The sequence below is a fragment of the Aquarana catesbeiana genome, linkage group LG11 (genome assembly GCF_042186555.1).
Source record: "Aquarana catesbeiana isolate 2022-GZ linkage group LG11, ASM4218655v1, whole genome shotgun sequence".
NCBI classification, from domain to species: Eukaryota; Metazoa; Chordata; class Amphibia; order Anura; family Ranidae; genus Aquarana; species Aquarana catesbeiana.
The window spans coordinates 76,783,232-76,804,591 of record NC_133334.1 but is presented as its reverse complement, the minus strand read 5'-3'; the positions used below and the strand labels follow the sequence as shown (position 1 = coordinate 76,804,591).

At 43.6% G+C, this 21,360-nt stretch overlaps 1 protein-coding gene across 3 annotated transcripts in view; it reads left to right on the top strand.

Annotated features, from left to right (window-relative positions):
- KCNQ1 (potassium voltage-gated channel subfamily Q member 1) overlaps positions 1 to 21,360 on the top strand; it is a 185,107-nt gene that overhangs the window by 8,329 nt on the left and 155,418 nt on the right. For all 3 annotated transcript variants that reach the window (XM_073604554.1, XM_073604553.1, XM_073604555.1), the window contains exon 2: positions 7,300 to 7,773. In XM_073604554.1, the coding sequence (XP_073460655.1) occupies positions 7,415 to 7,773 (359 nt within the window). In that variant the 5' untranslated portion in view covers positions 7,300 to 7,414. The remainder of the gene's footprint in view (positions 1 to 7,299; positions 7,774 to 21,360) is intronic.

The window sequence follows — 21,360 nt, the reverse complement described above, 5'->3', positions numbered from 1 at the left end:
CTTTTGGGTGAAACTCCGCTTTAATACCATGTATTGCCCCCTTTAACATCAATGACAGCTTGAAGTCTTTTGTGGTATTTGTGGATGAGGCTCTTTTATCTTCTCAGATGGTAAAGCTGCCCATTCTTCTTGGCAAAAAGCCTCCAGTTCCTGGAAATTCTTGGGCTGTCTTGCATGAACTGCACTTTTGAGATCTCCCCAGAGTGGCTCAATGATATTGAGGTCAGGAGACTGAGATGGACCACTCCAGGACCTTCACTTTATTCTGCTGTAGCCAAAGACAGGTTAACTTGGCCTTGTGTTTTGGATCATTGTCATGTTGGACTGTCCAAGTACATCCCATTCGCAGCTTCCTGGCTAATAAATGCAAATGTTCCTCCAGTATTTTTTGATGACATACTGCATTCATCTTGCCATCAATTTTGATAAAAATTTCCTGTGCCTTTTGTAGCTCACACATCCCCAAAACATCAGCAATCCACCTCCGTGTTTCACAGTAGGAATGGTGTACTTTTCATCATAGGCCTTGTTGACTCCTCTTCAAATGTAGCATTTATGGTTGTGGCCAAAAAGCTCGATTTTGGTTTCATCACTCCAAATGACTTTGTGCCAGAAGCTTTGAGGCTTGTCTCTGTGCTGTTTGGCGTATTGTAAGTGGGATACTTTGTGGCATTTGCGCTGTAATGGCTTTCTTCTGGTGACTCGACCATGCAGCCCATCTTTCTTCAAGTGCCACCTTATTGTGCATCTTGAAACCACATGTTTTCAGAGAGTCCTGTATTTCACCTGAAGTTATTTGTGGGTTTTTCTTTGCATCCCGAACAATTTTCCTGGCAGTTGTGACTGAAATTCTGAGTTGATCTACCTGACCGTGGTTTGGTTTCAGCAGAAACCCTCATTTTCCACTTCTTGATTAGAGTTTGAACACTGCTGATTGGCATTCTCAATTCCTTGGATATCTTTTTATATCCCTTTCCTGTTTTATACAGTTTAACTACCTTTTCCCGCAGATCCTTTGACCATTATTTTGCTTTCATCATGACTCAGAATCCAGAAACGTCAGTGCAGCACTGAATGAAAGATGCAAGGGTCTGTCAGGAGTCCAGAAACTCATTGACCTTTTTATATACACACACTAATTACAAGAAAACTGATCACAGGTGAGGATGGTTACCTTTTAATAGCCATTCAAACCCCTTTGTGTCAACTTGTGTGCATGTTATCAGGCCAAAATCACCAGGGTATGTAAACTTTTAATCAGGGTCATTTGGGTAGTTTCTGTTGTCATTATGATTTAAAAAGAGAAAACGCAGTTGATTGATGATAAATGGCTTCAGCCAAACACTAACCATGAGTGAAAGAAAAGTTCTTGTGTTATCATTCATATTCTCTGAAAAATGGTCAAGAAATCATAAATTCTGCCAGGGTATGTAAACTTATGAGCACAACTGTATACTCACCTAAGTCCCCTGTCCAGGTACCTGACCACCATCCGTTCTGGTTTGGGGTACTGCTGCAATGGCTCCCCAAGATCATACACATGAAGATGTCACTGTGCGGAAGGCTGAACATTAGGGGCATGGCTGATTATTCACTTTTACTGGTTCTCTTAGTGTGCCCTCCCCCCCAATACCAGGAGATTGATCCAGTGCCAGGCTGGTTCCACACTATTATAAGTGGTGCAGCTCAGGTTTGTGCAGGCACAGCAACCTGTTCATTTAAATGGGCTGCTGTACCTGCGGGAAATGCAGGGAAAAAAGTCCCTGACCCTTTTTTACAATACAGCCGCATGGAACTACATGGTGCTTTGGCATAGGCGTCGGTCTGCTAAAGAACCGCGCTGTGTGAGGGGAAACGCGTTGGACAACTGCATGTGATTATATAACCATACTTGTGAAGCTAGCCTTATAACATGGGTATAGGATGCTTTTCCTGGGATTTATTTACTACTGTTACAATGATTAATACTGTAAAGCAATGGGAAAAAGGGTTGGTCCTGTTATATCCCATGTAGCCTACTGGAACTTGGATGTTTAGCAGCCGTGTGCTGTGTGCTGCAGCCTAAGAAAATGATTTCTGCTCTTTTCCGTCCATCTAACGTTTTGCAATAACTAACAGTGAACAGTCTGCAGGTCTTCCTGCCCTGTGTCAGTGTCCGGGGATGTATTGCATGTCTGTACATGAGGCTGAAGAGAGACTTTCTATGCTGCCTAAAGAGGAATTACAGTCTGCTCACATAATTTGTAATAAAAACATCTTTTCCATTCTGTATCTTCTCTCCAACCACTTTACATATTATTTTATATATACTGTGATAATTGCTGGCTTTTTTTTTTTTTTTTTTTTTAAAAGAAACAAGCCTGAACGTATTGGTTTCAGGTATCGGAGCATTTGCACAAGTACTGATACTCGTGCAATTGCTTAGTATCCGACATGCTGTTACTTTGGCTTGTCCAGGCAAAGTACAAGTTCCCTTTAACCACTTGAGGACCGCTGGCCGTCATTACGTCCTGGGCTTTCAGTGGTGATATCTGAATGATACCTGTAGCCACAGGCATCATTCAGAAATCAATCTTTGCCGCCAACGATTCCTTTCACCGTCCACTTGATCATTCTTACGCCCCCTCCCTCCGGGGAAAAGTGTAAAATTAAAATAAACAAAAAAATTGAAGTGCCCCCCGTCCCCGCGAACGCATATGTAAACAACGTTCAAACCACACGTGAGAGGTATCCCTACGAACGTTCGAGCGGGAGCAATAATTCTAGCACAAGACCTCCTCTGTAACTCTAAACATGTAACCTGTAAAAAATTTTAAAGGCACCCCTATGTAGATTTTTAAGTGCTGAAGTTTGGTTCCATACCACAAGTGTGCACAATTTTAAAGCGTGACATGTTTGGTATGTATCTACTTGGTGTATCATCATCTGTCACATTATACAAAAAAAAAAAAATTGGGCTAACTTTACTGTTTTTTATTTATTTTTTCATGAAAGAGTTTGTTTTTCTTCCAAAAAAAAAAAAATAGTGTTTTGAAAAATTGCTGCGCAAATACTGTGTGACAGAAAAAGTTGGAATGACACTATATATATATATATATATATATATATATATATATATATATATATATATATATATATATATATATATATATATATATATATATATATATATAAAAGTTTGTGCTTAGCCACCTTGATATTATTTGGAAGCTTCTACTCCGTACATTGCATTTTGTGAAAATCAGAGGCCTGTAAATATTTTACCATTACACCAATATCCCAGAGATTTAGCGTGATTTCGGTAAAGTTGGCCCGCTATAAAAATAAAGCATTTGATGAATCACCAATTGTCTTTCGAGACTTTGACCCCAGTCCATTGTTTTGTTAATCACTGATGTATTTGCTCTACCCTCCCATTTCTACACATCAATCAGCTACTTGTCTAGAAATGTTTTATTTCCAGTTAGATACTAAGCACACCTATCTAGAGGCCACTCACTTTACACATGCAGCTGCTAGCTGAAGCAGAACTTTTGGCCATAAATGGGTCGAAATTTGGCCAGTTCAGCAGGAACCAGCTGAATTTTCATCCATCTGTGGCAGGCTGGTTGTACTGAAGTTGATCTATCAACCTTGAGATCGCTGCTGGTGGCTGACTGCAAGCAGTGATCGTTGTATTCTCACAGTGGATTTGTGCAAAAGTTAGTCTACTAACTATGGGATATATTTATGGGAAAAGGAAAAAAAATATACATACATACATACGTTTTTGTTTTGTTTTTTTTCCCATAAATATAGTGACACTAATGCAGTGATCAGTGCTAAACATATGCACTGTCACTGTGCTAATGACACTGGCTGGGAAGAGGTTAAACAGGGGCAATAAAAAGGGTTAACTGTGTGCCTAGCCAGTGTTCTATTGTAGTGTGGGAGGTGCTTTTACTAGGGGAAGGCATGGATCGATGTCTCTGCTTTACAGAGACACGGGATCCATGCCTTCCCCCACTGACATGGATAGTAAGCTTTACGTCGTTGCCATTTTCATGGGTGTGCACAATTTTAATGCGTGACATGTTTGGTATCTGTTTACCAAGAGTAATACTGCCTTTTTAGTATGGGGGGACGGAGGGGGTGCACCGCCGCTTAAGTTTAGTGGTAAGGCCACCAGAGTTTAGGACCCTTGTCAGCTTTTATTGTCTTTGCCTTTGAGAGATTTTCACTTATTCCTGTCCTGGAGTCAGAGAGAGGGGAAGTGAAGGAAACCTCTCCTGATGGTGGTTCTAATCTTTAAGTAGTTATAATCCTAAAAGTAAACCATAGACTCTGCATCCCACCTAGTAGAGCTGCACAGTAGTTGAGCCTTTTTTATTCTTAAGACTTAATGTACACGGGAAGTTTTACAACCTCTCCTGAACGATTTGACAGATAGTAACCGACATTTAAAAACCTCCGTTTTGCCACGTTTGCATGCTGTGTGTAGCCACGTTTGCGTTGTAGAAAGGTGTGTGTTTTTTTTTTTTTTAATTTTTTGTCAAAAATTGAAATCCTGTAAACTAAACTAAACGCGAGTTGCCACGTGTATGCGCTGTTACAGGTGTTTGGCGTTTTCAAATGCCTCTGAACATCTGTCCTGAACGCGTTTTTTTTTTTTTTTTTTTTTTTTTTTTTTCCTTTCCAAAAAAAAAATGCTTCTAAACTCAACTGCCTAGAAAGGACTATAAACGACCCTGTGTACTGATAAGAGGAGAGGTCAGGGGCAGCTGAAAAAAATGCCCAACTGCTCCTGAGACCCCTTTCACACTGAGCCGCGTCGGCAGTAAAGCGGCGCTATTTTTAAAGGTGCTATTCGGCTGCTAGCGGGGCAGCTTTAACCCCCCCCGCTAGCGGCCGAAAAAGGGTTAAATCCGCCCGCAAAACCCCGCTGCAATGGCGCTTTGTTGGTGATATGGCGGCGCTGCCCCATTGTTTTAAATGGGCGGGAGCAGTGGAGGAGCGGTGTATTCACTGCTCCTACACCGCTGCAAAGAAGCTGCTGGCAGGACTTTTTGTGACGCCCTGCCAGCGCAGCGTCCAGTGTGAAAGCACTCGGGCTTTCACACTGGGTTTGCAGCTGAGGCTTTTTTCAGGTCGCTATGCAGGCGCTATTTTTAGTGCTGTAGCGCCTGAAAAACTCATCCAGTGTGAAAGGGGTCTTAACGTCCGTTTTTACCAAGAGAAGAAGCTGATTGACTATCATGCACAGAGTGGCGTCAGCAGGGGGGGGGGGGGGGGTGATGTTGGCTGAAGCCCTGAGTGGGTCCCCAAAAAGCCCCGGGTCTAGGGCATGCACGGTTCTATTATTAGCCCCGAGCCCGAGTGCCGCTGCCAAGCGGGGACCGATCTGACCCGAGCGTGGCCGAGTGACTTCGCAGGTCCCACCTTCTGGAGCCTGCAGTGCCCATGCTGGACGTCCCACTAGTCCAATGCGGGGACCGCGGGACGTCATCATAGGCGCTGCGGGCTCCAGAAGGCGGTAATTTACAATGCGTCTGCCACGCCATTGTGAGAATATCCCCACTCGGCGCTCAGGCGGGCGGCTCTCCTCTCCTCTCGTGTGTCATGGCTCTGGCTGCCTGGAGTATCTGCCGTCTACTCTACGGGCGCGCCACACACTACGGCTGAGCTGCAGGAGGAGGTCACGTCACCTGAAGTCAGGTAGGTCATTGTATCATGTCCGTGTATGTCAGGTAGGTGAGTGTAGATCAGGTAGGTGAGTGCAATGATCAGTGTATGTCAGGTAGGTAACGCACACCCCCCTGGTGCCTGGGCTCGGTCTTTGGGTTGAAGCCCATGTTTTTTTTGCCACCTAACAAAGCCCCTGCATGCACAGCTGCACTAGATTCTGTGTGCACTAGATTGAAAAAAGTACATACTATAGAGGGATTTTGCTTTGTTCACATTTCAGGTCTGAGGTTTACAACCACATTAACCACTTCCATACTGGGCCTATTCTGGCATTTCTCTCCTACGTGTAAAAATCATCGTTTCTTGCTAGAAAACTGCTCAGAACCCCCAAACAGTCTGTGTTTTTTTTTTTTTTTTTTTTTTTTTTTTTTTTTTTTAGCAGAGACACTAGGGAATAAAATGGCGGTCATTGCAACATTTTATGTCAGATGGTATTTGCGCAACAATTTTTCAAACGCAAAAAACAGTTTAATGAATTTAAAAAAAAAATAACAAAACCATAAACTTTAGCCCAGTTTTTTTGTATATTGTGAAACATGTTATGCAGAGTAAATGGATACCTAACATGTCATGCTTTTAAAATTGCACGCACTTGTGGAATGGCGCCAAACTTTGGTACTCAACAATCTCCATAGGCGACGCTTTACATTTTTTTTTTTTTTTTTTACAGGTTACCAGTTTAGAGTTACAGAGGAGGTCTAGTGCTAGAATTGTTGCTCTCACTTAAATGCTTACGGTGATACCTCACGTGTGATGTGAACGCCGTTTACATATGCGGGCGCGACTTAGGTGTGTGTTTGCTTTTGTGTGCGAGCACACGGAGACGGGGGAGCCTTAAATTATTTATTTTTATATTATATATATATATATACTTTTTTTTTTTTTTATATATTTAAATTTATTTTTTCACTTTTATTCCTATTACAACGAATGTAAACATCCCCATGTCATAGTGACAAGTAGATCTTGGGGTTTGTGTAGCTACGTTTTAATGTGTGTTTTAGGTCATATGTCTAATGCATTTACTTTAGTGGTGTAGGTGACCATTCAGAGGCTGCATTTGACCGGCTTTGCGTTGTAGTCTTTTAAACGCAGCAGGTCCTGTGGAGATGTGTTTTTGAAGTGCAGGCAAAGCAGGTCATATGCAGTCTTTTGCTATGTTTTGCACCATCACACGTGCATTTGGGCAACACTTGGAATGCAAAAGGCAGCCTGTGACCGCAATACCCGTCTGCTACACAAGCCCTCAATTGGGTAATCGATTGATTTGGTTAGAGTAACAGCTCCAGTTTTTGCTAAGTGACTTTTATGTTCCCTAAGAAGTTCTGGGAAAGTTAACAGGAAGGTGACATTCCCAGACAAGCAACATTAGCACTCGCACCTTTAAAATCAACAGTCCTAGCAGACATCTGACAGCACTATGCCGAGGAAGGAATCCTGCACTTAACCTTGTATTGTAGGCCACTCCTATGCTAGGGGAGTCATCAGGAGGGAGCTGAAGTGGGTAGGACCTCAGGACTTGTGTATGTGTGTGTGTTACTAAACAGATTTTGTTTCTTCTTGTTCTCCAACCAGATGTCAGACGCCGGTGGAAAAGAAGAACTGGGGGTTTTCTAAATATAGTATTTTTTTTTTTTTTTTTCATTTTATTTTTTGTCACAGTTGTTGGCAAAGAGTTCTTCCTGTCCCAATGTCATCATCACCTTCTAATTCACCACAAAGAAGCTGGAAAGTTGGAATCTTAACTTCCAAGCGGAACCTCCAAAATAAACAGAGCACTTTGGAGATGAATGAAAATATGAACACACATTATGACGGCTTTAATAGCCATGGACAACAAGGTCAGGAGCGAGGCACCTCCACATTTGAACTGAAACACAACGTATTGATTAACACAGAATCGCCCCGGCCGGTTATCAATCTAGACCCCCGAATGTCCATCTACAGCGCCAGGAGACCTCTGCTCACAAGGACCAACATACAAGGCAGAGTTTATAACTTTTTAGAAAGACCAACAGGATGGAAGTGTTTTGTGTATCACTTTACAGTGTGAGTAGACCTTTTTAGCTTTCTTGATGTTTAATATTTATTTGTGTGTTTTAGTAGAACGGCAGCTAAGTTAAAACTTGTTTTTGATTGTATTGACTGCATTTTTATCCTGGAAAAGATTCCATCTTAACCTTTACCTCGGAAGAGGGCGCTATCTTTATTTGTTTCTTTGGTGCTTGTAGAAAGTCAGGTTGATGGTAAAGGGCCCGGATGTCTGACAGCTCATGGAGACATCCTGCCCCCTTATTGATGTTACAAGGCAATGGAACTTGTTTAGGAGATTGGCCCGTGGCATAGCCCCTTTCACTTTTGTTCCTGCGTCAGGGCTGCCACCTTTCTGGTAATACAGGTAAGGTAATCCAACTGTAAAAGCAGGCACATGCTTTATTTAATCAGCTTGCAATATCAATGGAGTAGCAGGCAGTGTTGTCAACCTCCCGCAGCATTTTTTACTGTCAAAACATGGAGCACTTCTTCTTTTTTTTTTTTTTTATTTATTTATTTTTTTCTGACACCCTGAAAAATGACAGAACTCTAATTCAAGCGGTAGTAAACTACATTATTTTTTAACCCTGTAAAACAACTGCATGATGTGCTAGTTTGCATCACATACTAGCAGATTATGAAATGCTTACCTTAGAACGAAGCCTTCCAGCGGTGCGCTCTCACCACTGCAGGCACTTCCATTTTCACCCGGTCTTCCTTCCAGGTTCGCATCCTCCGGTGGCGCCACAATGACGTCACTCCTGTGCATGCTTGAGCCGCGGACCGCGGTGCGGGTATGCCGTCCCTTCAGAGTGCATGTGCCAGTGATGTCACCAGCTGCATGCAGTGTAAATCTCTCCTAAACCGTGTAGGTTTAGGAGCTATTCAACAGTGTTTATTTTGACCTCAAATTTCGATTTGGTCTTTGTTATAGTCTTTTGACTAAAATACCATTTTAGTTGACTAAAATCTCCAGTACATTTTAGGCAACTAAATTCTAATGGGTTTAGTTAAGTTTTAATGCATTATTTCTTTAGAATTGCCAAACATTATATACTCTTGGAGTCGGGGCAGAGGTGCGCTGCATACAGAGTGCAGGGTTCAGGGGTGCACTAAACAGTGCAGAGTTCAGCCTTCTTCCACAGCTGCTTACCTCCGCATCCCCCATCCACATCTCACTTTCACCCCTCTTCAGCTATGACCTCTGTATGCAACTCCCCTTCCACTGCCCTCATCTTCTCCCTCCCTCCCTCCCTAAAAGCTCCACCATCTTCCACAAGTCTTGCGTGTGTTGCATTATTACACTGAAGCATCCAGCCTGCTCTAGTACCTCCCCTCACTGTAGGTGGCTCTGCCTCCTCACTTGCAGGGAGATCATCCAGTGGGGGTGTCGGGATCTGCACTGCACCCTGGGCACTTGCATCTCCCTTGTCCCCATCCTGCACTCAGTGGGAGCCGCTCAGGAGATCAGATCTGTGGGAGACAAGCTGTCACTTGTAAACACAGAAGCTGGACTTCTGTGTTTACAAGTGATAGTGGTGAGTAGGGAGCAGAGGGCCTGAGCCACAGGTGATGGAACTGAGTTCCACCGAGTTCCAGCTGAAAAAAAGCCCTGCTTGGAGTAAAAATCTAATATCATGTTATTTATGGTATTAAGGTTTAAACGAGCGCTACAGACACAGATTTAGCCGTTGTGATTATATAATGTCTTTATCAATAAAACCAAGTTTCATAAACACAAATTTTGCTTTTTGACAAGCAGAAGTACAACTTGAAAATATACAAAAATCGGTAAACTCTAATGCCCCGTACACACGGTCGGACTTTGTTCGGACATTCCGACAACAAAATCCTAGGATTTTTTCCGACGGATGTTGGCTCAAACTTGTCTTGCATACACACGGTCACACAAAGTTGTCGGAAAATCCGATCGTTCTAAACGCGGTGACGTAAAACACGTACGTCGGGACTATAAACGGGGCAGTGGCCAATAGCTTTCATCTCTTTATTTATTTATTCTGAGCATGCGTGGCACTTTGTCCGTCGGATTTGTGTACACACGATCGGAATTTCCGACAACGGATTTTGTTGTCGGAAAATTTTATCTCCTGCTGTCCAACTTTGTGTGTCGGAAAATCCGATGGAAAATGTCCGATGGCGCCCACACACGGTCGGAATTTCCGACAACACGCTCCGATCGGACATTGTCCATCAGAAAATCCGACCGTGTGTATGGGGCATAATGGCTGTAATGCCATTGCACATTATTACTTGAATATATTACCAACATTAAAGCGGAGTTCTGCATAAAAATTAAAAGTCATCAGCTACAAATACTGGAGCTGCTGACTTTTAATAATTGGACACTGACCTATGCCCAGGGTCCAGCGATGCAGGGGGGCAAAGCCCCGCTTTTCTCCCCCTCCTCTTTGCGGCGCCGACATAGTCACTGCGGGCGCCCGGCTGTGGCTTCACAGCTGGGCACGCACTGCGCATGTGCGAGGCGCGCTGTGACTGGCCGGGCAATCTGGGACCTGTGACGTGTCCCAGATGATTGCCGAGAGGGAGGGGGGAGAGGTGAACTTGCTTCCGGCGGTGCCCCAGGAGGAAGTGGGAGCTGGAACCCTCTAAAAAGAGGGTTTCCGCTCCCCCCCCCCCCCCCCCAAAAAAAAAATAACATGCCAAATGTTGCATGTCAGGAGGTCACCTTCCCTTAAAGTAGAAGTTCCATTTTGGGTTGAACTCTTCTTTAAGAAAAAAAAAAGGAAAGCCTTTTTCCTCCTTATTTTTATTTTTATTTTTTTTGCTTGCTTAGTAGATGCCCCATGCTTATTCTTATGTGGTAGTGCAGTGTTTTTTAATTTTGACGTCCTAAATTGGCAACCCTGTTAGCAGGTCTCATTGGCTGGCTGGCAGGCAGTGAGCCCCTTACAACAAGATTACAAAAACATTGCAGCTGAGAGACCCCTCAGGTTGTCTGTCTGCTCCATCCAGGTAAAAAAACAAAACACAAGACTCCTCCATGGTGCTCTTTGCAGAACCTTGGTTATCTATCTAAAGCTACACAGACACTTTTCCTGAAGCTTAAAGTGATTGTAAGGGTTTGTTTTTTGCACAGTGCCCCGATCCTCGTCTTCTGGGGTCCCCCGGTGGCTCTTGCGGCTCCTCCCCGCATCAGATAACCCCCTCGGAGAAGCACTTTCCCGGGGGGTTACCTTGCGGGCGTGCTCCCGAGTCCAGCATTTGGCGTCAATAGAGTCCAAATGCAGGACTCGGCCCTGCCCCCCCTGGCTCTTGTGTCATTGGATTTGATTGACGGGTGCCAATGGCTGCGCTGCTATCGATCTATCCAATCAAGAGCCAAGAACCCCGTGTAGAGAGGGAGAGCATGTCTCTGCAGACAGAAATACGGGGCTCAGGTAAGTAAAACTGGGGGGCCGGTCACTGCCAGGTGTTTTTTCACCTTAATGCATAGGATGCAAGGTGAAAAAACACAAAGGTTTAAATGAATAGAAGGAGTTAAACTGACCAAACACTAGAAGAATTTTGTTCAAAAAATGTTTTTTGGAATGTTCCTTTTTGATTTTCTAATGGTTAGTAGTGTCAAATTTGTCAATGAGAAAAAAGGAGCAAGATAGAAATTCTTTCTTGAATGGACAAAACTGTAATTGTGTTTTTCCTATAATGCACATGTGCTAGGCGTGAAAAAAAATCTGTCTAATATATCGGATTCCTTTCAGGTAGCAGATCTGGAGTAATTTTTAAAGCTGAAGTTTAGGTTTCGGCAAACCTAATTAAAGGATAAGTTCAAGTTTTGTGAAAAAAAAGAAAAAAAAAATGCACATCATGTTACATTTTTATTATTATTTATTATTATTATTATTTTTTTTTTTTTCTACACTGCAGCCTGTAAAGCATTGCAGTTCAGCAGATTGCGGGTGCAATGTCAGGCTCCTGCAGACTCTGTAATACAAACGCGCTCACCAGTGCCCTTGCAGTTCATTGAAAACTACAAGCTGCCTGCTGTGGAGGGAGACAGTACTTGTAATTTATTGATCCACAGAACTCAGTGAATGAATGACGGGGCTGCATGGGTGGAGCTCCGCACAGCCGTGAGGTTTGTATGTTGTGACAGCAGTTGCAGGGAGAAGACCCCCCACCCCCCCACCCACTGTTACAGTGGGGGGTGGGTGCATTACAGTAATGTTACCATTTTTAGAGTGTAACATGTTACAAAGGTAAACTTCTACTTTTAACTTTGGTTCAGCTTGGACTAGGTTAATAATAATAATAATAATAATAATAATAATAATAATATTATTATTAGATGTATATGTCCCATACCTGTGGTGTCCCTGTGAAAGGCGCTGCTACTACAGTGATCTCCACTAGCTTATGGGTCATGTGCTTAGTAGCGGCCTTGCTACATTTCCTCAATTAATGCAAAGCTTTTTCTGATTGGACAAGGTGGAAATCGTGATGTCACCGCTCAGCCTCTCCACCTCCTCCAATCAGAGAAAACTTTGCGTTCATTGAGAAAATGCTCTTTTTTTTTTTTTTTTCCTGAATGGTGCCCATGCTGATCAAGCGAGATCCCGTGTTCAAAATGCAGCAGGTTAGCTGCTCTGCACAGGACCTGGAAGCTCATGGAGATCACTGTATTTGTGGTGCTTACGACAGTGATTTTTCAGCTTCCACAGGGATCCTAAAAGTGTGGTACATACAGTACATACTTTCACTGCTCTAAGCTTGACCAATATAACTGAAAAAATTGCCATACCTAAACTTCAGCCTTAAAGTGATTGTAAAGTCATATATTTTTTTTTTGTTAGGTTTATTATTTTATAAAAAAAAAAAAAGTTTACTTACCTCCTCTGTGTGCAGTGGATTTGTACAGAGCAGCCCAGATCCTCCTCTTCTGTGCTCCTGGTCCCTCCCTCCTGTCGAGTGTTCCCGCAGAACGCGGTTTGTTATGGGGGCACCCGAGCCGAGTCACAGCTCCCTTTGTCCATTCAGACACAAAGCTACAGCCCGTCCCCGCGCCCTCTCTCTGCTGATTGGCTAACCGACTTTGATAGCAGCGGGAGCCAACGGCACCAATCAGGAGGGAGAGTCTCGATGGCTGAGACACTCGGCTCAGAAAAGTATTAGGGGGGCTGTTGCACACAGAAGGCTTTTTATCTTAATGCATAGAATGCATTAAGATAAAAAACCTTCTGACTTTACAACCTTTTATAAGTAAAGTGTGTGTGTGTGTGTGTGTGTGTGTGTGTGTGGTGTTGTGTGTTTTTTTTTTTTTTTTCCATGACCTGCAAAGAAGTGGTCTTAATGGAAGAATTGCATGAAAAGAAAACCATACCTCCAATGTGGAAATAAAGCAAAAGCCGGCTATGGATGGAGTGGTTTTCTTTCCGCAACCACGGGTGTTGATGGGGGGGAATCCTTCCCATGGAGCCATTGTGTTTGCCTGAACATGGCGATTATTGCTAGCAGCTATAACAGCCGCTGACAATAATCGCATGTAAAATCCGACAGACTGGTTGTATTGATCGATCAACTTGGGTACATTCACCCTTGCCCATACATGGTTCGAATCTCGACCGGTTCAGCAGGAGATTCAAACCATCTATGTCCGGGTTAAGCAACTCAACTATGCAAGAAAGGAGAGGAACCGTGGTTCAGAAAAAATGGCAGCAGGTGCTCTGGACTGATGAGTCAAAATTTAAAATGCTTGGCTGTAGCAGGGGGCAGTTTGTTCACCAAAGGCCTGGAGAGCTGTACAATGAGTGTCTGCAGGCAACGGTGAAGCATGGTGGAGGTTCCTTTAAAAAGTTTGGGCTGCATTTCTGCAAATGGAGTTGGAGATTTGGTCGGGATGAATGGTGTCCTCAATGCTGAGAAATATAGGCAAATACTTATCCATCATGCCATACCAACAGGGAGGCATGTAATTGGCCCCAAATGTATTCATCTGATCTCCATCTAGCAATGTGCATGATAGCAGTGGCTCTCCCTGCTCTGTCCCCCCTCACTGGGCAGTGTGATGGCAGCAGGAGCCATTGGCTTTCACTCCTGTCAATCAAAGTAGGATTCGATTAAAGGTATTTTTTTTTTTTCTTTAAAAATAACAAACATGTTATACTTACCTTCACTGTGCAGCTCGTTCTGCACAGAGTGGCCTCGAACCTACTTTTCTGGGGTCCCTCGGTGGCTGTCTCGGCTCCTCCCCGCAATAACTAGCCACCTTAATGCGAGCTCCCTCGCATGGTGGATAGTTATTGCGGGTGCGCTCCCGTGATACAGCCGGCGGCTATAGCCGCTCGCTGTATCACTCGGCCCCGCCCCCGGCGCGCCGCGTCATTGGATGTGATTGACAGCAGCGCGAGCCAATGGCTGCGCTGCTTTCAATCCATCCACTATAGCCAATCAGCGACCAGGCTGATCGGCTGAATGGAGGTCGGGAACGCGCAGGCGAGTTTTTGAGGTGTCAGGTAAGTAAAACGGGGGGGCTGGGGGCGGCGGTATTATCAAAAGTTTTTTCACCTTAATGCATAGAATGCATTAAGGTGAAAAAATGTATACCTTTTACAACCCCTTTAATTGAAGGAAATCTGTTATAAGAGAAACAAGAAGGTTTCCATAGTTGAACTTTTTAATAATACAGTGAGGGGGGGGGGAGGAGTATTTTACTCGGTGATTTTATACGTTTGCCCAATGACAAATTCTCAATCTATGATTTAATAGTAGGTTTATTTTAACAGTGAGCAACAGAATAACAAAAAAAAAATCCAGAAAAACGAATTTAAAAAAAGTTCTCAATTGATTTGCATTTTAAATGAGGGAAAGAAGTGTTTGACCCCTTTGCAAAACACGACTTAGTACTTGGTGGCAAAAGCCTTGTTGGCAATCAGAGGTCAGACGTTTCTTGTAGTTGGCCACCAGGTTTGCACACATCTCAGGAGGGATTTTGTCCCACTCCTCCTCTTTGGATATCCCCTCCAAGTCATTAAGGTTTCAAAGCTGACGTTTGGTAACTTTGGAACCTTCAGCTTCCTCCACCATATTTTTTATGGGATTCAGGTCTGGAGATTGGCTAGGTCACTCTTGGACCTTAAAGCGGGGTTCCACCCAAATTTTGAACATTATCTCTATGCATTCTCTTCCTTGCCTAGATGCTGACATGCTGTGTAAAAAAATTTAAATCGCCGTAATTACCTTTTTTTTTTTCTAATCTTCTTTGCACTTCCTGGTTTTCCTCCCATGGGAGTAGGCGTGTTTCTAGCCTCTCCCAGACCTCCCACAGTCCCCTGGGAGCTAGTCTCAGGCTTCCCAGCATGCATTGTGCAACAGCGTCATCACAACATCTCGGTGAATGCTGGGAGCACAGCATTCACCGCATCCAGGAAATACATGCTTGTGGGCTTCAAATGCCCACAATGAAGATGGAAACCGCCTTCAGTGAATTTTATAAGTTATTCTTTACAACGAAATCGGACACAGGCGGACTTATTACACAGAACATGTGAGTAGATAATCATGAGAAGAAAAGTTTGTGAATGAACTCCAAAAAAAAAAAACGATAGGTGGACCCCCGCTTGTGCTTTTTCTTGAGACACTCCTTTGTTGCTTTGGCCGTGTGTTTTGGGTCATTGTCATGCTGGAATACCCATCCATGACCTATGCCCTGGTTGAGTGAAGGAGATTCTCGCCCAAGATTTGACAGTACATGGCCCCGTCCATCGTCCCTTTGATGCAGTGATGTTGTCCGTTCCCTGCTGAACCAACCTGAAATTTTGATCCGTGTTCGACCAGCTTTGGCTGCAGCAGAGAAAAATTTGGTCTCCTGTCATGCCAGACAGGGCTGTGCTGTGTGCCAAAGCTGTGTAACTCTCAGAACTGGATGAACAGCAATTTAAAATCCTTTGGCAGGTAAAGCAGCTCCCATGTATGTAATTCCTTTGTAACTGTTAGCTAGAAGTTCAGCTTTAGTTTGGCGTACCTGCCAAACTCGGCTAAAGTGCTGCCTTTCTTACTCAAGTACATGGAGAAGTTTTCATTTCCGGACACACCAAAGAAAATAAGTCCAGTTAGTGGGATTTATAAACACTCAGTGAGATCACACACTGGTAAGAGGGGGATGCCCAGGGATATGACTCAGAACTGTTATTGCAACACCTCCACCTCTGTCTGATTTACTAATTTACGAATTCCTAGTAATGGTTGTGCATGCACCCCTGAGAAGAGTCTGTGGAGTTGACTGTCATTTTTGTTAAATCCTTATCAGTGTTTTAGGTCTACTGCATTTCTTGCAAAAGGTTGGCTCTTACAGCGGAATTTTGCTTCTGCAATGGGTGGCCTTTTGCAAAATTGTGAAAGTACTTACACATTATGGCATACTTGCCTTTTTTAAAGTGCCCTCTAGAGATTTAATGCCCGCTCTCAGGGCCGCAGATAAGGAGGTACCACTAGTCCTCCAGTAAGGGGCCCAAGCCAGCAAGGAGGCCCAGGCAGCAGGGTGAATCAGATGTGGGCAGGGAGGGTAATTGGCACAGCGGGGGGGCAATTGCTGGAACCAATCCCCATGTATGGCTCTCTGCTGCAACTGATTTCTGGTTTCTCCTCTCCCTCCCACTGGCTTTCAGCTGCTGCAGAGAAAGCCATAGAGGTGATCAGTTCCAGTAATCACACCACACCCATCACACTCCCTGTGCACCATCTGTTTTTCCTGCTGCCCAGGCCCCCCTGTGTGCCCCCACAGTGCACCGCCTTCCCTCCTCTCCTTCCCACCAGCAGCTGCAAGCACACAATAAGATCCTTCAGGGTGGGAGTGGGTGAAGGGTCCAGTAAATGCCACATATACCAGCCCCTTCCTCTCCTGAATGAACACAATCCGTGACTTGTAATGGAAACATAGAATTTTTTTTTAAATTGGGGGAGGGGTGGCGACCTGTCAGCTTGGCTGTATAGGGTTTCTAACAGCAGCCCTGCCTGCCACCCGTGCCCCCCCCCAAAAAAAAAACCTTTGCTTTGTCACCAACCTCTTCTGCAGGTCTGCTTTTTGGTCCATTGTCTTTCTGCCTGTCATTGGGCAGCCACTGGTAATGTAACTCCTGCACATGCACCTGGGATTTAGTACCTGGTACCATTAATGGAATCTCACAAGTGCCAAGAATGAGTTGTGGTGTACACAAAAAACCTTTGCATGTGCCACAGATGAAAAAAAAAAAAAGTGCTATCAGCATTTTTTATGGGCAGAAGAGACTTTGCATGGTAATACAAGTGTTTAGGCAGCACACCAGGCCGTGTAGCTAAAGCAGAATGGACAGATATACAATACACAATGTAATCCAGTTATGCATGCATAAAAATATAAGTACAGCAATCTTTCTTCCAGTAGCCCTCTGCGAAACAAAGCTAGACGTACACATACAGATTTCTCTCGGTCTGCCTGGGGGCTGAATGAGAAACTTTTAACGGATTCCTTCATGCACGCTAATAGATGATGGAGAAATGGGCATTGCTGACTATTGGATTTAGTTGGCTAACACCTATGGCAGCCTGAACACCCAAACACTGATTGATCTCAAAGGATGCAGTTGCTGTTTGTCCAACTATTTTTCCATCCAGGTACATTTATTTTATTTATTTCAAAGTCAGTGCTGTCAGGGCCACCCAAGACTTGAATTTTGTCAGCTTTAGCATGAATTGGCCAGCATTCGAGGCATGCATGGCAAACTTAGTGGAACTTCTGTTGTGACAAACTGTGAGCAGGCAGGCTATTTATTGCAGAAGAGACATGAGAAAAGTTATTTTCTAAAGCACCTGAGCCTCAAAATGTGAAAGAATAAGTTTTTACGGTTAGAAGAAAATAATCAATGCGCTTTTTTTTTTTTTTTTTTTTGAGCCTGTAAACATTGCACCAGCGATCTGCTGATCGCTGGTGCTATGCAGGTCTCCAGCAGATACAATCTGACAGGAGGAAAGCATGAACTACTATGGCGCTCCACAAACTACAAGCCGACAGCCACAAAGGCTGCCAGAAAACTGTGAATAAGTGACACGGCTGGGCTGACGGAGCCATACTCAGCCAGGTTTTTAAAAAAATGTGAAAGTTAGCAGGGGGGGGGGGCTGTTGTCTAATCTGGGTGCTGGGTCCCCCCCAAAAAAAATTGTATTCCATATTGTGGCTTGCCAGTCTTTGGATTCTTAGATGTGATTGTTGCATTAGGGTCCTTTCACCCGGGCTTTCTGATCAAGTCCACCTGTCCCTTTACATTTGCTTACCAACAAGTCTGTGCAGGTCTGGGAAAAAAAAAATGAAAAGAACACATTCTTCTGAACCTTAACTTGACCGAATTGAAGGTAGACTGATGTAAATGGATGCTTATCTGTTTTCATCGAGCCGCCAATAGATGCAACACAAGTTCACAAAGGTCTGCTTGCAAAATGCAGAAAACAAAACCAAAATGAAGACATTCATCCCATTTCTGTTCTAATTCAGCGAGGTATCTGTTTACAGATTGGCGTGTGAAAGGACCCATGGATTTCTTTTCTTAGGATAAGAACATTTTTTGTAAGTAAAGAAAATACCTCTTGATCTTGCCATAAATGCTGTGCCCTTGTCACTTCCTGTGAGCTGAAAAAGCACAAACAATGTTATCTCCATTGTGTAAACTACTAATCCCATCAACGTACTATGTAATGGAAATGAACAAAGGCAGACATGTTTGAAGATAACATGGAGAAATTAATGTAGGACAGGAAGCATTTATTTGCAGGATTACCCAGAGAAATTTAAAGGGTGGGGGGAGCCAGAAAAGAAAACAAATGCAGCCACCATTGATTACCACTGGCAGATTGCAATACATAAAATGGGTGTTTTGTGGTTTACATGCACCCTTGCACAGTCTTGTTACTAACAAACCAGTCTTATGACTCCAGTTTAGAAAATGTAATTCCCCTACTTTCGAAGACCTGCTTCATGTTAAAGCAGGCATTTAGTGTGATAATCAATCTGATCAGCAAAAGAAAATATAAGGCAGAGATATGACATAGAGCTGCTAATTAAACGATGTGCTGTTCTTGTTTGGCTGGGTTTTCCCTAACACCTGGAATTTAGAGAATTGTAATCTAACTGACACTAGGTAGGTAAAGGGTGAATTATTTAGAACACGGCTTGCAGCGTTGGTAGGGATTACTCGCACATGCTTTGTGTGTGTGCGTTTTTTATTTTTGTATTTATTTTTTTTATATAGTTTTTGTGTGTGTAATATCACACACACACACACACACACACACACACACACACACACACACACACACACACACACACACAGTATTCAAACCCCCTTAAATTTTTCACTCTTTGTTATATTGCAGCCATTTGCTAAAATCAATTAAGTTCATTTTTTTTCCTCATTAATGTGCACACAGCATCCCATATTGACAGAAGAACACAGAATTGTTGACATTTTTGCAGATAAAGGACTTCTGTATAGAAGTCAATGCAATTCGCCCCCAAAATCGTACAGGAACCTTTTTCTAAGTCGGAGCAACTTGCGTCTCTCTCCTCAGTGCAAGACACATGAAAGCCCACATGGAGTTTGCTAAAAAAAAAACACCTGAAGGACTCCAAGATGGTGAGAAATAAGATTCTCTGGTCTGATGAGACCAAGATGGAACTTTTTGGCCTTAATTCTAAGCGGTATGTGTGGAGAAAACCAGGCACTGCTCATCACCTGTCCAATACAGTCACAACAGTGAAGCATGGTGGTGGCAACATCATGCTGTGGGGGTGTTTTTCAGCTGCAGGGACAGGACGAATGGTTGCAATCGAGGAAAAGATGAATGCGGCCAAGTACAGGGATATCCTGGACGAAAACCTTCTCCAGAGTGCTCAGGACCTCAGACTGGGCCGAAGGTTTACCTTCCACCAAGACAATGACCCTAAGCACACAGCTAAAATGATGGAGTGGCTTTACAGCAACTCTGTGACTGTTTTTGAATGGCCCAGCCAGAGCCCTGATTTAAACCCAATTGAGCATCTCTGGAGAGACCTAAAAATGGCTGTCCACCAACGTTTACCATCCAACCTGACAGAACTGGAGAGGATCTGCAAGGAGGAATGGCAGAGGATCCCCAAATCCAGGTGTGAAAAACTTGTTGCATCTTTCCCAAAAAGACTCATGGCTGTATTAGCTCAAAAGGGTGCTTCTACTAAATACTGAGCAAAGGGTCTGAATACTTAGGACCATGTGATATTTCAGTTTTTCTTTTTTAATCTGCAAAAATGTCAACAATTCTGTGTTTTTCTGTCAATATGGGGTGCTGTGTGTACAACCAGCCTGCTGGATTCTCTAGCGGTTATCGCTATTGGCTGAGATGGGCACTAGTGATAATCACTGTCTTCTCCTGGCGGGGATGGCTTCCCCCACCCCCCTTGCCAGGAGAAGGCAATGACCCGGCAGCAGGGATGCCCACATCAACTCCGTCTGTGTTGATGGGGGGAATTGAGCAAATTTCTTTAGTGGTTGCAGGAAAGAGACATTTGCGTTGTGTATGGCTATGGTATAAGTGCTGTATGGAAATTTCATACCTAAAGGGGCTGCTGTGGAAGCTGACGATCCCTTTATTGGTTGGCACTACTACCATTATTCCTGCTATCAGTGGGTTGCTCGCTTGGCACTGCTGCCAGTCAGATTCTGTGATGGGCAGCAGTGTCAAGCAAGCAACCCCCTGTGGTCAGTATGCACATGGCTAGAAGCTAGTTGCGATTTTATTGTAGTAGAGCTGAATACTCTAGTGATTATCAGCTTCCACAGTAGTACCCAAGGAATGAGATATGCTTCTATTGATCCAGGGCTTGGAATTCCATAAGGTAGAGGATGGCAAAAAATCAAAATTTGTCTGTTTCAGCAGGGGCTGGCCGAATTTCAATCCATGTGTGGCCCTACCTCTCGACAGAAGTCTATTTCAATGATGATTGACTGACTTCTGTTGAATGGGCTTGTTGGAATAATTTCCTTGACCAGTAACTGCAGTCCATTGGCTGCAGCTGCTGTATTCTGACAGAAAAGAGTCCCCACTGTCAGAATGCAGTGTCTTAGGCTGGATTCACACCTATGAATTTTTTGTGCTTTTAGCATTTTGCAGATTTACACTACAGTCCATTTTACATGGTTTCCTATGGAACACGTTCTGTAGTGCAAATCTGCAAAATGCAAAAAGCACTAAAAATGCATAGGTGTGAATCCAGCCTTAATGGAGAGATTCCTGTATCCACCTTCCTTGTGTGAATGGAGGAATCAGTTTTTTATTTTTCCACAATGGCCAGCGTAAGCTCCCAAGATCTTCCACACCATTTGAATAAATTGCAGCCTACCACTAAACCAACAGAGGAGATGCAGACACTTTTATAAAAAAAAAAAAAAAAAAGTTTGGTCAATCCCTGCACAGCAACTGGCCTAACCCTTCACTAACCTTTTTTATGTTTTGTATATCCCATTGTTCGAACATTAGACCCTCTTCTTCTTCTTTTAAAAAAAAAAAAAAAAAAAAAAGGTGGAGGGTGCAGTAGGCAAAGGGCAGCTGTTTTGGTTGTAG